The 18,589-nt window shown below is 40.1% G+C and overlaps 1 protein-coding gene across 3 annotated transcripts in view; it reads right to left on the bottom strand.

Moving 5' to 3' along the window:
* Positions 1 to 18,589, bottom strand: part of ninj1 (ninjurin 1) — a 41,162-nt gene that overhangs the window by 5,186 nt on the left and 17,387 nt on the right. For all 3 annotated transcript variants that reach the window (XM_062052506.1, XM_062052511.1, XM_062052518.1), the window contains exon 2: positions 14,990 to 15,227. In XM_062052506.1, coding sequence (XP_061908490.1) covers positions 14,990 to 15,227 — 238 coding nt within the window. The remainder of the gene's footprint in view (positions 1 to 14,989; positions 15,228 to 18,589) is intronic.

The raw sequence follows: 18,589 nt of genomic DNA, 5'->3' as shown, positions 1-18,589 counted from the left end.
CCAAAAGGTGACTTTTTCTTGCCTATTTGGACACTTTTAGAGTCTGACATGCTCTTCTCAACGAGCAGCGGGTCCTTCTGGAAGCATCGGAAATCTTGTGACATTTAAAAAACAAAAACAGTTAAATTAACTCGTATTTCCATGGGTGTTGTTGATAAATTGCGTTCGCTTTGCATAGTAGAGTTTTAACTTGCACTTACAGATGTAGCGACAAACTGTAGTTACTGATAGTGGTTTTCTGAAGTGTTCCTGAGCCCATGTGGTGATATCCTTTACACACTGATGTCACTTTTTGATGCAGTACTGCCTGAGGGATCGAAGGTCACGGGCATTCAATGTTGGTTTTGGGCCTTGCCCTTTATGTACAGTGATTTCTCCAGATTCTCTGAACCTTTTGATGATATTACGGACCGTAGATGGTGAAATCCCTAAATTCTTTGCAACAGCTCGTTGAGAAATGTTGTTCTTAAACTGTTCGACAATTTGCTCATGCATTTGTTCACAAAGTGGTGACCCTCGCCCCATCCTTGTTTGTGAATGACTGAGCATTTCATGGAAGCTGCTTTTATACCCAATCATGGCACCCACCTGTTCCCAATTAGCCTGTTCACCTGTGGGATGTTCCAAATAAGTGTTTGATGAGCATTCCTCAACTTTTTCAGTCTTTTTTGCCACCTGTGCCAGCTTTTTTGAAACATGTTGCAGGCATCAAACTCCAAATGAGCTAATATTTGCAAAAAATAACAACGTTTACCAGTTTGAACATTAAGTGTATTGTCTTTGCAGTCTATTCAATTGAATATACGTTGAAAAGGATTAGCAAAACATTGTATTCTGTTTTTATTTACCATTTGCACAAACTAACTGATGGTTTTTACTCAGAGAGGCGTTTCAGACCACTGACTTTCTTTCTCTAGATTTAGGACGCTTACACAATGGGGAAACACTGTTTAGATAAGATTAGGACACTTTTTGTCCAGCTGTCTGAGGGGCCCTGTCTTTCCGCAGTCACATCATTAGGTACACCTCTGTACAATCTCATGAGCTATGTAAAAAATGTAAGCATTTACAAAGATAATAATACTCATAATTGTATTATTTCAAAACGTGTGCAAATTGTGTCTGTCTTCATGAATATATGTTGATCATCAGAACGGCCACAATACTGGGAGGAGAGAATGCAAATATAATGATCCATTATTTATCATGTGATTTATAAAGCATGAAACTGTTCTGCGAGACAGATGGACAGAGAATCCTTCGTCCTACATGTGTGTCAACATATTTGGACTGTCAGAAGAAGAAAAAAAGCATTTCGTTTAATCAGCTGTATCATTTTATAGCTAATGGATGACTTAATGAGCTGATTTAAACAAATTAAAATTTGATGCGTTTTGGTGTCTGCTGGCGTTTTTTTTATGCCATTCTTTTTTCCATTTAAGTAATATATTATAATATATTTTCTATATGAAAAAATTTCTTTCAATATGCATTTTCTTTAGTTTGGATTATTCCAGATTAGGGGTGTAACGATAAACGATATAATGGTAAAACTTCCCACGGTTAGTACGACCATTTTAAATGAAAATAATCGTAAAACTGTGATTGATAACACTGATAAACTCAAGGACCACTGACACTAGGGCTGGGCGATATGGCCTTTTATTAATATCTTGATATTTTTAGGCCATGTCACAATACACGATATATATCTCCATATTTAGCCTTAGCCTTGAATGAACACTTGATGCATATAATCACAGCAGTATGATGATTCTATGTGTCTACATTAAAACATTCTTGTTCATACTGCATTAATATATGCTCATTTTAAACTTTCATGCAGAGAGGGAAATCACAACTAAGTCAATTGACCAAAACTGTATTTATTAAACAGTTATTAAAGGCCTACTGAAACCCACTACTACCGACCACGCAGTCTGATAGTTTATACATCAATGATGGAATCTTAACATTATAACACATGCCAATACGGCCGGGTTAACTTATAAAGTGACATTTTAAATTTGCAGCTAAACTTTCGGTTCGAAACGCCTCTGAGGATGACGTATGCGCGTGACGTAGCCCGGGGAACACGGGTATGCCTTCCACATTGAAGCCAATACGAAAAAGCTCTGTTTTCATTTCATAATTCCACAGTATTCTGGACATTTGTGTTCGTGAATCTGTTGCAATTATGTTCATTGCATTATGGAGAAAGAAGCTGAGCAAGCAAAGAAGAAAGTTGTCGGTGCGAAACGGACGTATTTTTCGAATGAAGTCAGCAACAACAGTACACAGCCGGCGCGTCTTTGTTTACATTCCCGAAAGTTGCAGTCAAGATGGAAGAACTCGGATAACAGAGAATCTAACCAGGAGGACTTTTGACTTCGATACACAGACGCCTGTAGAGAACTGGGACAACACAGACTCTTACCAGGATTACTTTGATTTGGATGACAAAGACGCAGACGTGCTACCGTGAGTATGCAGCTTTGGCTTCTAAACATTTGATCGCTTGACCGTATGTGCGCAACTTTTTTTTTGCATATGTACGTAACTTTTTAAAAATATATAAGCTTTATGAACCTTGGGTTAGGTGAACGGTCTTTTGGGCTGAGTGATTGTGTGTGTTGATCAGGTGTTTGAATTGTATTGGCGTGTTCTATGGAGCTAGGAGCTAGCATAGGAGCTAGGAGTTAGCATAACAAAGACGTAGGTGTTTTTATGCAGGATTAATTTGTGTCATATTAAATATAAGCCTGGTTGTGTTGTGGCTAATAGAGTAAATATATGTCTTGTGTTTATTTACTGTTTTAGTCATTCCCAGCTGAATACCAGGTACCGTGAGTATGCAGCCTTGGCTGCTAAACATTTGATAGCTTGACCGTATGTGCGCGTCACGTACGTAACTTTTTAAAAATATATAAGCTTTATGAACCTTGGGTTAGGTGAACGGTCTTTTGGGCTGAGTGATTGTGTGTGTTGATCAGGTGTTTGAATTGTATTGGCGTGTTCTATGGAGCTAGGAGCTAGCAGAGGAGCTAGGAGCTAGCATAACAAACACGTAGGTGTTTTTATGCAGGATTAATTTGTGGCATATTAAATATAAGCCTGGTTGTGTTGTGGCTAATAGAGTATATATATGTCTTGTGTTTATTTACTGTTGTAGTCATTCCCAGCTGAATATCAGGTCACCCCCGGCTCTCACAGCATCTTCCCTATCTGAATAGCTTCAACTCCCCACTAGTCCTTCACTTGCACTTTACTCATCCACAAATCTTTCATCCTCGCTCAAATTAATGGGGAAATTGTCGCTTTCTCGGTCCGAATCTCTCTCACTTCATGCGGCCATCATTGTAAACAATAGGGAACTTTGCGTATATGTTCAACTGACTACGTCACGCTACTTCCGGTATGGGCAAGCCTTTTTTTATCAGATACCAAAAGTTGCGATCTTTATCGTCGTTGTTCTATACTAAATCCTTTCAGCAAAAATATGGCAATATCGCAAAATGATCAAGTATGACACATAGAATAGATCTGCTATCCCCGTTTAAATAAAAAAAATTCATTTCAGTAGGCCTTTAAGCAGTGGCACAAACATTCATATCATTTCCAAAACAGAAAGTGCAAGATTGTCAGACATTTTAAAACAAGCTGTTAGTGCACTTTTGTGCATGATGTCACTAAGATGACATATAAAAACATCACTAAATTAAAGTGTACTTTTTGTACAGAATGCCACTACAATAGTTTAAAACAAATAAAGTGCACTTTTGTGCATGATGTCACACAATCTATTTCAATAGCTGTCAAATAAAAATGAGCTGCATAATAGGTTCCTGCGGACGTTATCTCCTTCTGTTGTTGACTTTTTTTTTTTTCATACGGTGTTGATCTGGAAATAGTTGCTTCGGCATTTTGTTGGTGTGGCACCGGCCGGAGATGTTGACATGCAGAGTTTCAAGAACTCCTCATTCTCTAGCGGGTAACTTTTCAAATGATGCTACATTAGTAGAGCTGCTACTTTTTGTAGCAACGCTTTTGCCGCATAAATGTTGAACATATTCCCGCTTGAAGCCAAACCACCGCCAGACGATGGATCCCGTGCTGTTTTTCTTGGTAATTAATTATTCCTCCATTTGTTACCAGATTCACACCTTCTCTCTCTCGTATTACCACCCGCACCTCACCGTTAGCATCACAGCTAACGTTACCACGTCGCTACCTCGCTGACGTTGCACACGTGACGTATATAAGAAGGTACGCTTGTTTAAGTCTCTGTGAGAAGGAGAGACAAGAAAGAGTGGGAAACTCATGTAGTGTAATGCCCGCAGCTAAAAGCAACTGCGTGAGAACGTATACTGGAATATCACGATATAGTCATTTTCTGTATCGTACAGAGACAACCCCGCGATATATCGAGTATATCGATATATCGCCCAGCCCTAATTGACACTATTCATTTCCTGGAGGAACAAGCTAGCACTTGCTAGCTAAAATGCTAGCATGAAAACAAGAGACAAAAACGTCTTTCTCTATTAAAAAGGATATTCCCCAATCTAAATGTATACAAACACATTACTGTCCGAGCAACTAAGAGATTGTGATGTATGGGGACGGCGTGGCTCGGGTGATAGAGCGGCCATGCCAGCAACTCGAGGGTTCCAGGTTTGATCCCGGCTTCTGCCATCCTAGTCACGTCCTTTGTGTCCTTGAGCAAGACACTTCACCCTTGCTCCTGATGGATCGTGGTTAGGGCCTTGCATGACAGCTCCCGCCATCAGTGTGTGAATGTGGAAATAGTGTCAAAGCGCATTGAGTACCTTGAAGGTAGAAAAGTGCTATACAAGTATAACCCATTCACCATATTCAATTGTTAGCCTACAGGCTGTATTCTCTTAGAGCAGTGGTTCTTAACCTGGGTTCGATCGAACCCTAGGGGTTCGGTGAGTCGAGCTCAGGGGTTCGGCGCAGGACAAGACCCACGCTACTCATCGTGTAAATAAAAATGTCTCCCTATCGGCGTATTACGGATACGGCACCAGCAGAAGTCAGACTGTGCAGGTGTGTAATTTGTTGTGAGTTTATGCACTGTGTTGGTTTTGTTGTTTGAACAAGGTGATGTTCATGCATGGTTCATTTTGTGCACCAGTAAAAAAAACATGGTAACACTTTAGTATGGGGAACATATTCACCATTAATTAATTGCTTATTAACATGCAAATTAGTATCATATTGGTTCTTAAAGGCCTACTGAAATGATTTTTTTTAATTTAAACGGGGATAGCAGATCTATTCTATGTGTCATACTTGATCATTTCGCGATATTGCCATATTTTTGCTGATAGGATTTAGTATAGAACAACAACAATAAAGATTGCAACTTTTGGTATCTGATGAAAAAAAGGCTTGCCCCTACCGGAAGTAGCGTGACGTAGTCAGTTGAACATATACGCAAAGTTCCCTATTGTTTACAATGATGGCCGCATGAAGTGAGAGAGATTCGGACCGAGAAAGCGACAATTTCCCCATTAATTTGAGCGAGGATGAAAGATTTGTGGATGAGTAAAGTGCAAGTGAAGGACTAGTGGGGAGTTGAAGCTATTCAGATAGGGAAGATGCTGTGAGAGCCGGGGGTGACCTGATATTCAGCTGGAAATGACTACAACAGTAAATAAACACAAGACATATATATACTCTATTAGCCACAACACAACCAGGCTTATATTTAATATGCCACAAATTAATCCTGCATAAAAACACCTGCGTGTTTGTTATGCTAGCTCCTAGCTCCTATGCTAGCTCCTAGCTCCATAGAACACGCCAATACAATTCAAACACCTGATCAACACACACAATCACTCAGCCCAAAAGACCGTTCACCTAACCCAAGGTTCATAAAGCTTATATATTTTAAAAAAGTTACGTACATACGCAAAAAAAAGTTGCGCACATACGGTCAAGCGATCAAATGTTTAGAAGCCAAAGCTGCATACTCACAGTAGCACGTCTGCATCTTTGTCATCCAAATCAAAGTAATCCTGGTAAGAGTCTGTGTTGTCCCAGTTCTCTACAGGCGTCTGTGTATCGAAGTCAAAAGTCCTCCTGGTTAGAGTCTCTGTTATCCGAGTTCTTCCATCTTGACTGCATCTTCCGGGAATGTAAACAAAGAAGCGCCGGCTGTGTACTGTTGTTGCTGACTACGTTCGAAAAATACGTCCATTTTGCACCGACAACTTTCTTCTTTGCTTGCTCAGCTTCCTTCTCCATAATGCAATGAACATGATTGCAACAGATTCACGAACACAGATGTCCAGAATACTGTGGAATTATGAAATGAAAACAGAGCTTTTTCGTATTGGCTTCAATGTGGTAGGCATATCCGTGTTCTCCGGGTTACGTCACGCGCATACGGCATCCTCAGAGGCGTTTCGAACCGGAAGTTTAGCGGCAAATTTAAAATGTCACTTTATAAGTTAACCCGGCCGTATTGGCATGTGTTATAATGTTAAGATTTCATCATTGATATATAAACTATCAGACTGCGTGGTCGGTAGTAGTGGGTTTCAGTAGGCCTTTAACTAGTCATTATTAAGTACTTATTAATGCCTTATTCGGCATGGCCTTATTATAACCCTAACCCTCTAACCCTGACCCTAACCCTGTAACCCTAACACTAACCAAATAACTCTCAATTAAGTCTTTGTTACTTAGAATATGTTCCCCTAGTGCCCAAATAACTCTATATTAAGTCTGTTACTTAGAATATGTTCCCCATACTAAAGTGTTACCAAAAACATAACTTTGTCTTGAACTTGAAAAAAAAACAAAACATTTTATTTTTCACTAAAGAAGGGTTCGGTGAATGCGCATATAAAACTGGTGGGGTTCGGTACTTCGAACAAGGTTAAGAACCACTGTCTTAGACAAAAAGATCGATCGATACTCAAAGCAATATGACAACAGGAAGTGAATTTGGGTGATGTCAAATAAACCAGACGTGACGCACCCAACACGTTTTTTCAAAATCATTAAAAAAACACAAACTTTTACAAATTGAAACGAAGAAAATAAACATTATACTCTCAAATAAAAATCATATGGCTCTTAAAGAGGAAATGCACTTTGATGGAATGTTGCCTACCAATCACAACACGTGTCTTTGTTTAATGCATTCTAAAAGTGCATTTATTCCGCCCATAAAGCCCTCTAAATAACCATTCAAAAAGCACCAACAACACACCATTTACATGTCGTTACCTGAATATTAACCAAATATTACCGATCTTGGTATTATAAGCGCAAACATTAAGGACCTACATTTAACGGCGCATTGATCCGAGAGAGGCAACTTCCTTCTGCTGCTGAATCATCAGCTTGTGAGCTGCTTTCTCGCCCCGCAGCTCGTAAAAGTGTATTCCAGATTATAAATTATGCCTCTCACCTTGATAGTAAAATGATGTGGACATAAAGTTTAACAGCCAATTTAGACCCTGAAATGGCGAGAAAGACATAGAAGATGCTGGCTTGCACCCACCCTTTTTTTAACCCTTCGCAAGGATTATGAGTCATTCTTTACCTGAATGGGAATAGATCAACATCCCAGCAGCCGGCATCCTATTGACAGCTGACATTGTACAGTAAGTGATGTTTTATTATGCTTGTTGGAGTGAGTAATAATCCGTGATGTTGTTGGAAGGAAAAGCAAACGTTAGTCAAATTAATGCGTAAAAATGATCAAAATATGTACATGTTGTTATGATTGTGCCTGTTACTACATTACATATATACTTGCAGCGTATATATAAAACCATGATGGAGGTGTTTGGATGTTTTTAAAGTGCTTTAAAGGAGGAATAGAGCGATTTCCATAGGCTCCATTGTAAGCAGACTTTTTGCTTGCATTTATTTACGAGTTAGAATGCGTAAAAAAACAATACCTGTGTGTGTTTGTCTTACATAAGGATTGTGAATGCGGTTCACCGTGCGTGACTGCTCGCCGTCTGTTCGCTGTTGCGAAAAAGGCTAAGTATCGCTCTATCTGTGTGCTTTTAATTGTTCTACAGCTTTCTTTATCACTTCTCAAACATATATAGTGGTAGTATTTAACTTGCAAATCACCCGATCTCTGTCCCACCACCCTTTCCTCAGCTAGCTAGCTGCTAAGCTAGCGCGGAGAAAGGCAGCGCCGGTCAGAAGGTAAGTAGGAAGCTACTCCCGCAGACCGCGACCACTTCCCTGAGGACAGCAGGAACTTCACTCGGTGACAGAAAACACTGTGAGTAATGGCTTCCTGCGCGTCTTGCACCATACTCACGGAGAGGTTGGCTCTGCTAGAGGGCCGTGTCCGCCAGTTAGAGCAGAGTAATGTCGTAACTTTAGATGTTGCGGACACATCTGCTAGCGTTAGCTGTAGCGAGCTAACTAGCCCAGCTTGTAGCAGTCCTAAGCGGCCTACAAGCTACGGTGTACCGGTTGAGACGCATAATAGATTTAGCTCTTTAGCTAGTCCTACACCCCAGTCTACCGGGCACCACACCTTAGTCATAGGGGACTCCATCACCCGAAACATAAAGCTTAGCAAACCAGCCACAGTAAAGTGTATCCCTGGGGCCAGAGCACCTGACATTGAAGCTAATCTTAGGGAGCTAACTCGCAACAGGCCTAGTAAACACGTACGACAGGCTAATCGCACCACTAATTATGCGAATATAGTAGTACACGTTGGCTCCAATGACACTAGAATGAGACAGTCAGAGATTACAAAGAGAAACATAGCCAGGACTTGTGATCTCGCCAGAAAGATGTCCAGGCATCGAGTAATTGTCTCTGGCCCCCTGCCTGCGAGAGGCAATGATGAGAGATATAGCAGATTAGTCTCGCTTAACAAGTGGCTGCCTAGCTTCTGTAGGCAACAGGGACTAACGTTTATTGATAACTGGCCCTCTTTCTGGGGCAAACCAGGCTTGCTGATGAGAGACGGCCTTCACCCTAACCAGGAAGGCGCCATCATCCTGTCTAGAAACATAGACTACTATTTAAGTCTCACTTGATTGACTACACTAGAGCAAGCCCGGTCACAGGCAATTACAATGTCTGTTAGTCCGGGTGAAGAGTCAGTTAAGCTAGAACTAGCCAGCGCCAGGCTGGATAATCCATGTACGCATAGCAATTCTCTTAGAATAATACACAATTCACATAATGTTTTTTCTGTTGTGTCTGTGTCAGAGGTGGACATGCATTCTACTGAGGTGGCAAATTATGATATGTCCAGTCTATTGCAGCACCAAGCAAACAATCGGAAAATTCCCGTCATATCAATTCCTAGATATGGTCGAAACTATTTAAAGTGCACTACGCATAATAAACGCAACATTGTTAATATTGCCACTACGGATAATCTTAACAAAAACTCGTCAAAACAGCCCAATACCTATAATATGGGCTTTTTAAACATAAGATCATTGTCTCCCAAGGCGTTATTAGTTAATGAGGTCATTAGAGACAACAATCTTAACGTCATTGGTCTTAGCGAAACCTGGCTCAAACCAGACGAATTTTTTGCGCTCAATGAGGCATCTCCTCCTAACTATACGAATGCGCATGTTGCCCGTCCTCTTAAAAGGGGAGGGGGTGTCGCACTAATATACAATGAAAATTTCAACCTTACCCCTAACCTAAATAATAAATATAAATCGTTTGAGGTGCTTACTATGAGGTCTGTCACACCGCTACCTCTCGACCTGGCTGTTATCTACCGCCCCCTGGGCCGTATTCGGACTTTATCAGTGAATTCTCAGAGTTCGTTGCTGATCTAGTGACGCACACCGACAATATAATCATAATGGGGGACTTTAATATCCATATGAATACCCCATCGGACCCTCAGTGCGTGGCGCTCCAAACCATAATTGATAGCTGTGGTCTTACACAAATAATACATGAACCCACGCATCGCAACGGTAATACAATAGATCTAGTGCTTGTCAGGGGTGTCACCACCTCCAAAGTTATGATACTTCCATATACTAAAGTAATGTCCGATCATTACCTTACAAAATTTGAAGTTTTGACTCATTGTCAACAAGCTAATAATAATAATAACTGCTATAGCGGCCGCAACATTAATGCTGCCACAACGATGACTCTTGCTGACCGACTGCCTTCGGTAATGGCACCATTCCCAAATTATGTCGGCTCTATTGATAACCTCACTAACAACTTTGACGATGCCTTGCGCGAAATTATTGATAGTATAGCACCGCTAAAGCAAAAAAGGGCCCCTAAAAGGCGCACCCCATGGTTTACAGAAGAAATTAGAGCTCATAAATTATCATGTAGAAAACTGGAACGCAAATGGCGCGCGACTAAACTTGAGGTTTTCCATCAAGCATGGAGTGATAGTTTAATATCTTATAAACGCATGCTTACCTTAGCTAAAGCTAAATACTACTCAAATCTCATCCGCCTCAACAAAAACGATCCTAAGTTTCTGTTTAGTACAGTAACATCGCTAACCCAACAAGGGACTTCTCCCAGTAGCTCCACCCACTTGGCAGATGATTTTATGAATTTCTTTAATAAGAAAATTGAACTCATTAGAAAGGAGATTAAAGACAACGCATCCCAGCTACAACTGGGTTCTATTAACACAGATACGACTGTATATACGACGGACACTGCCCTCCAAAATAGTCTCTCTATTTTTGATGAAATAACATTAGAGGAATTATTACAGCGTGTAAGTGGGATAAAACAAACAACATGTTTACTTGACCCACTTCCTGGGAAACTTATCAAGGAACTGTTTGTATTATTAGGTCCATCAGTGTTAAATATTATAAACTTATCACTTTCCTCCGGCACTGTTCCCCTAGCATTCAAAAAAGCGGTTATTCATCCTCTGCTCAAAAGACCTAACCTCGATCCTGACCTCATGGTAAACTACCGACCGGTCTCCCACCTTCCGTTTATTTCCAAAATTCTCGAAAAAATTGTTGCACAGCAGCTAAATGAACACTTAGTGACTAACAATCTCTGTGAACCTTTTCAGTCCGGTTTCAGGGCAAATCACTCTACGGAGACAGCCCTCGCAAAAATGACTAATGATCTATTGCTAACGATGGATTCTGATGCGTCATCTATGTTGCTGCTTCTTGATCTTAGCGCCGCTTTCGATACCGTCGATCATTATATTTTATTAGAGCGTATCAAAACACGTATTGGTATGTCAGACTTAGCCTTGTCTTGGTTTAACTCTTATCTTACTGACAGGATGCAGTGCGTCTCCCATAACAATGTGACCTCGGACTATGTCAAGGTAACGTGCGGAGTTCCCCAGGGTTCGGTTCTTGGCCCTGCACTCTTTAGTATTTACATGCTGCCGCTGGGTGACATACGCAAGTACGGTGTTAGCTTTCACTGTTATGCTGATGACACTCAACTCTACATGCCCCTAAAGCTGACCAACACGCCAGATTGTAGTCAGCTGGAGGCGTGTCTTAATGAAATTAAACAATGGATGTCCGCTAACTTTTTGCAACTCAACGCTAAGAAAACGGAAATGCTGATTATCGGTCCTGCTAGACACCAACATCTATTTAATAATACCACCTTAACATTTGACAACCAAACAATTACACAAGGCGACTCGGTAAAGAATCTGGGTATTATCTTCGACCCAACTCTCTCGTTTGAGTCACACATTAAGAGTGTTACTAAAACGGCCTTCTTTCATCTCCGTAATATCGCTAAAATTCGTTCCATCTTGTCCACTAGCGACGCTGAGATCATTATTCATGCGTTCGTTACGTCTCGTCTCGATTACTGTAACGTATTATTTTCGGGTCTCCCTATGTCTAGCATTAAAAGATTACAGTTGGTACAAAATGCGGCTGCAAGGCTTTTGACAAAAACAAGAAAGTTTGATCATATTACGCCTATACTGGCTCACTTGCACTGGCTTCCTGTGCACTTAAGATGCGACTTTAAGGTTTTACTACTTACGTATAAAATACTACACGATTTAGCTCCAGCCTATCTCGCCGATTGTATTGTACCATATGTCCCGACAAGAAATCTGCGTTCAAAGAACTCCGGCTTATTAGTGATTCCCAGAGCCAAAAAAAAGTCTGCGGGCTATAGAGCGTTTTCTATTCGGGCTCCAGTACTCTGGAATGCCCTCCCGGTAACAGTTAGAGATGCTACCTCAGTAGAAGCATTTAAGTCCCATCTTAAAACTCATTTGTATAATCTAGCCTTTTTTAGACCAGTTGATCTGCCGTTTCTTTTCTTCTCTCCTCTTCTCCCCTGTTCCTTGCGAGGGGGAGTTGCATAGGTCCGGTGGCCATGGATGAAGTGCTGGCTGTCCAGAGTCGGGACCCCGGGTGGACCACTAGCCTGTGCATCGGTTGGGGACATCTCTGCGCTGCTGACCCGTCTCCGCTCGGGATGGTTTCCTGTTGGCCCCGCTGTGGACTGGACTCTCGCTGATGTGTTGGATCCACTGTGGACTGGACTTTCACAATGTTATGTCAGACCCACTCGACATCCATTGCTTTCGGTCTCCCCTAGAGGGGGGGGGGGGGGGGGGGTTACCCACATATGCGGTCCTCTCCAAGGTTTCTCATAGTCATTCACCGACGTCCCACTGGGGTGAGTTTTTCCTTGCCCGTATGTGGGCTCTGTACCGAGGATGTCGTTGTGGCTTGTACAGCCCTTTGAGACACTTGTGATTTAGGGCTATATAAATAAACATTGATTGATTGATTGATAGGCAAAATTTCCCCCAAAAAGTGCAGTTCCTCTTTAAGTAGCCAGAACAATGTTATGTATAACATATTTCTTCTGCCAAGAAAGTACATTGTGTGGCTGTTTATTTATTGTATTTATTTTTTAAATAGTGGGTTTTCTAACAATGTGTTTATTCATTTTAGTTATTTAAAACAAATAACATGGTCCAAATATTTCAATGTGCGTATAAGTACTTTAAAGGCCTACTGAAACCCACTACTACCAACCACGCAGTCTGATAGTTTATATATCAATGATGAAATCTTAACATTGCAACACATGCCAATACGGCCGGGTTAACTTATAAAGTGCAATTTTAAATTTCCCGCCACACTTCCGGTTAAAAACGTTTTATTATGCTGACGTATGCGTGTGACGTCACGAGGGCAAGGGAAGTATTCGGAGCCCGTAGAAAAAGCTCTGTTTTCATTTCATAATTCCACAGTATTCTGGACATCTGTGTTGGTGAATCTTTTGCAATTTGTTTAATGAACAATGGAGGCTGCAAAGAAGAATGTTGTAGGTGGGATCGGTGTATTAGCGGCTGGCTGTAGCAACACAACAAGGACTACTTACTTGGATAGCAGACGCCTAGCCGATGCTAGCCGCCAAACCCACGGATGAAGTCCTTCGTCGCGCCGTCGATCGCTGGAACGCAGGTGAGCACGGCTGTTTAGGAGCAGATGAGGGCTGGCTGGCGTAGGTGGAGCGCTAATGTTTTTATCATATCTCTGTGAGGTCCGGTTGCTAAGTTGCTAAGTTAGCCTTAGCGTCGTTAGCAACAGCATTGTTAAGCTTTACCAGGCTGAGAATTATTAACCGTGTAGTTACATGTACATGGTTTAATAGTATTGTTGATCTTCTGTCTATCCTTCCAGTCAGGGATTTATGTATTTTGTTTCTATCTACATTTGAGAACGATGCTATCACGTTAGCTCAGTAGCTAAAGAGCTTCGCCGATGTATTGTCGTGGAGATAAAAGTCACTGTGAATGTCCATTTCGCGTGCTCGACTCTCATTTTCAAGAGCATATAGTATCCGAGGTGGTTTAAAATACAAATCCGTGATCCACAATAGAAAAAGGAGAGAGTGTGGAATCCAATGAGCCAGCTTGTACCTAAGTTACGGTCAGAGCGAAAAAAGATACGTCCTGCACTGCCTCTAGTTCTTCACTCTAACATTCCTCATCCACGAATCTTTCATCCTCGCTCAAATTAATGGGGTAATCGTCGCTTTGTCGCTCCGAATCTCTCTTGCTCCATTGTAAACAAAGGAAAATTGTGAGGAATATTACCTCCTGTGACGTCAGGCTACTTCCGGTACAGGCAAGGCTTTTTTATCAGTGAGCAAAAGTTGCAAACTTTATCGTCGATTTTCTCTACTAAATCCTTTCAGCAAAAATATGGCAATATCGCGAAATGATCAAGTATGACACATAGAATGGATCTGCTATTCCCGTTTAAATAAATAAAAATAATTTCAGTAGGCCTTTAAAGCACATTTAAAGGAGCCATATGCAATAGTGTGGCCAGAAATGGTACTGCAATCACGGTCAAAATTCTGTAGTCCCCTGCCTGACTGAGGTTGCCAAATACGCAGCCGAATCCAGCTGGATGGACTGGGCTACTCCAAGGAACTTCAAACTTCCACTGCCTCTTACTAAGGGTTGAGGTGCTGGGACAATAATAGCTGAATAGACAAGCATTTTGTCAAAAACAAATCTCTAACCAACAAATTTTACACATAAATTAGGCTATTTTAATTTTCCTGAGGGAACTCTCCTGAAGGAATCAATAAAGTACTATTTATCTATTTTCAGGAAGAAGTGCGTCATGCCTGTGTACAATATCACAACCAATGGAAATCATATGGTTTAAACAACATCGCACACAGGCTGCAGAGCATAATAACAGAAATATGGAGGGAAATTAGTTTTTCCATGGCCACAGCCATTAGTACACGCAAAACCTAATTTAAATAAGGCGGTCTGCACCACTTGTTATCAATTGCACACACAGTCTTAGTAGATCACACGCCCACTAATAATACACGCAATGTTATTGTTTGCACACGTGTGGTATTTGGGTCTTAGTAGATGAGGCCCATAGTGGCATCGAACGTGTTCTAATATTCCTTACAAATGACTGAAGGTTACTTCCCTTATGAAACAAGTCAAGAAAACAAGTCTTACCGATGAAAATGAGCAGAATCCCAACCAGGATTTGCAGGAGGAGGGAGACGCTGATGAGGACGATGAGTGGCACGTAGAAGGAGGTGTTAGGCCCTTGTTCCATCACGGCCTTCAGCTGCGACGCGTTGGCCATCAGCAGAGCTACGTCCAGCATGCTCTCTGCCACGCTCTTCTTGTTGGCGTAGTGGTTCATGTTCAACGGCCTCGTCCGCTGCCTCGTAGGACCGCGCAGTGGAACCTGCCACACAAAACACCACTTTTACTTCAGCTCCTGATACAGTAGTGTAGTACACACCACTTTTACTTCAGCTCCTGATACAGTAGTGTAGTACACAACACTTTTACTTCAGCTCCTGATACAGTACTGTAGAACAGTACTGTATCAGGTACCGGTCCGTTGATCGATTGGTACCGGGCCCCACAAGAAATGTAAAAAAATAGATACATTATTTTTTAGTTTTTATTAAATCAACATAAAAAAACACAAGATACACTTACAATTAGTGCACCAACCCAAAAAACCTCCCTCCCCCATTTACACTCATTCGCACAAAAGGGTTGTTTCTTTCTGTTATTAATATTTCTGGTTCCTACATTATATATCAATATAGATCAATACAGTCTGCAGGGATACAGTTCGTAAGCAGGCATTATTGTATTTTTTTATGACCAAAAAAAAAATAAAAATAATTTTTATTAAATCAACATAAAAAACACAAGATACACTTACAATTAGTGCACCAACCCAAAAAAACTCCCTCTCCCATTTACACTCATTTGCACAAAAGGGTTGTTTTTGATTGATTGATTGAAACTTTTATTAGTAGATTGCACAGTTCAGTACATATTCCGTACAATTGACCACTAAATGGTAACACCCCAATAAGTTTTTCAACTTGTTTAAGTTGGGGTCCACGTAATCATTTCATGGTACAAATATATACTATCATCATAATACAGTCATCACACAAGTTAATCACCAGAGTATATACATTGAATTATTTACATTATTTACAATCCGGGGGGTGGGATGAGGAGGGTTTGGTTGATATCAGCACTTCAGTCATCAACAATAGCATAATCAGAGAAATGGGCATTGAAACAGTGTAGGTCTGACTTGGTAGGATATGTACAGCGAGCAGAGAACATAGTGAGTTCAGATAGCATAACAACAAGTATATACATTACAAATACATTTGATTATTTACATTTGGTTATTTACAATCCGGGGAGGTGGAAGTGGGAGGGTGTTAGTCAAGGGTTGAAGTTGCCTGGAGGTGTTGTTTTAGTGCGGTTTTGAAGGAGGATAGAGATGCACTTTCTTTTACACCTGTTGGGAGTGCATTCCATATTGATGTGGCATAGAAGGAGAATGAGTTTAGACCTTTGTTAGATCGGAATCTGGGTTTAACGTGGTTTGTGGAACTCCCCCTGGTGTTGTGGTTATGGCGGTCATTCACAATAAGGAAGTAGTTTGACATGTACCTCGGTATTAGGGAGGTGTAGCGGATTTTATAGACTAGGCTCAGTGCAAGTTGTTTTACTCTGTCCTCCACCCTGAGCCAGCCCACTTTGGAGAAGTGTTTCTTTCTGTTATTAATATTTCTGGTTCCTACATTATATATCAATATAGATCAATACAGTCTGCAGAGATACAGTCCGTAAGCACACATGATTGTATTTTTTTATGACAAAAAAACAAAACAAAACAAACAAAAAAAACATACCTCCGTGGGACAAATTTTCAAGCGTTGACCGGTTTGCAGTTACAAAAAGGTTGGGGATCACTGCTGTGGTACACACCACTTTTACTTCAGCTCCTGATACAGTACTGTAGTACACACCACTTTTACTTCAGCTCCTGATACAGTACTGTAGTACACACCACTTTTACTTCAGCTCCTGATACAGTACTGTAGTACACACCACTTTTACTTCAGCTCCTGATACAGTACTGTCGTTAGGGCTGCAACAACTAATCGATTAAAATCGATTATAAAAATAGTTGGCGATTCATTTAGTCATCGATTCAATGCATCTATGCTATGTGCATGCGCAGAGGCATTTTTTAAATGTATTTATTTTATTTTTATTTTTTATAAACCTTTATTTATAAACTGCAACATGTACAAACAGCTGAGAAAAAATAATCAAAATAAGTATGGTGCCAGTATGCTGTTTTTTCCCCCAATAAAATACTGGAAAGGATAGAATTTGTTTTTCTTTTATCCGACTATTAATCGAAGTAATAATCGACAGATTAATCGATTATCAAATTAATCGTTAGTTGCAGCCCTAACTGTCGTACACACAACTTTTACTTCAGCTACTAATACAGAGCTGTAGTACACAAAACGTTTACTGAAGCTACTAATACAGCACTGTACTATGCAATATTTACTCAAAGTACTAATACAGACTGTAGTACACAACAAAACATTTACTTGAGGTACTAATACAGACTATAGTCCACAACAAAACATTTACTTGAGGTACTAATATAGTACTGTAGTACACAACATTTCCTTGAGGTACTAATACAGACTATAGTACACAACATTTACTTGAGGTACTAATACAGTACTGTAGTACACAACAAAACATTTGCTTGAGGTACTAATACAGAACTGCAGTACACAAAATTTACTTGAGCTACTAATACAGTACTGTAGTACACAATATTTACTCATGGTACTAATTAAGGCTGCAGCTAACAATTATTTTTCTATCTATTAATCTATAGATTATTTTTTTTGATTAATCGGTTAATCTATAGATTATTTTTTTCGATTAATCTATAGATTATTTTTCCTTTTACCGATTATTTTTTTATTCAAAATGAAGATGAAAAAATAAATGTAGACCAGTTTTTTCAAAAGGCATGGCTTTTATTTACAAAAAAAAAAGAAGTATGGCCACTCAGTCAACATTGACAACAACATGACTAAATATTCTGTAACAATGTAAACATTTAAAACTTTTAACATTTAACAAAATTAAAAGTAGCTTATTTGCTTTTTAATGTGCAAATATAAAAGTCAACATCCAGTGCAAATCTTAATATTCTGCAATAGTATAAGCATTTCAAAAGTAAAAGTATTGCTTATTTTGCTTTAAAATGTGCAAAAATAAAGATAAACATCCAATACAAAAAAGTGCAAAACGAAATATTCTGTAACAACAGTGTAAACATTTCAACAAAAGTGAAAGTATTGCTTATTTGCTCAAATGTGCAAAAATAAAGATAAACATCCAATACAAAAAAGTGCCAATCTAAATATTCTGGAGCACTGTAAACATTAAGTATTGCTTTTAAAATGTGCAAAATAAACATCCAGTCCAACACAGTACACAATAACCAATTCTACTCATTCCAGTGAGTGACTAACAGTCGTAATGAAGAAAGGTTAGCATGTCTACATGCTCTGGTTCTTTTCATGTTTACAATATTCCCAGCAGCTGAAAATAGCAAACAGAAGTGGTCGATGTGGCTGGAACTAAAAGGTAATTAGCCTTCACCTCAAGCCAGGACTGCGAGTGAGCTGAGCTCCAGTTTATATTCCTAGAAGGTCAACGGGCTCATAGTGATGTTACTAGTAG

This window comes from Entelurus aequoreus, linkage group LG01 (genome assembly GCF_033978785.1).
Source record: "Entelurus aequoreus isolate RoL-2023_Sb linkage group LG01, RoL_Eaeq_v1.1, whole genome shotgun sequence".
Classification (NCBI taxonomy): domain Eukaryota; kingdom Metazoa; phylum Chordata; class Actinopteri; order Syngnathiformes; family Syngnathidae; genus Entelurus; species Entelurus aequoreus.
This window is presented reverse-complemented; position numbering and strand designations above follow the sequence as displayed.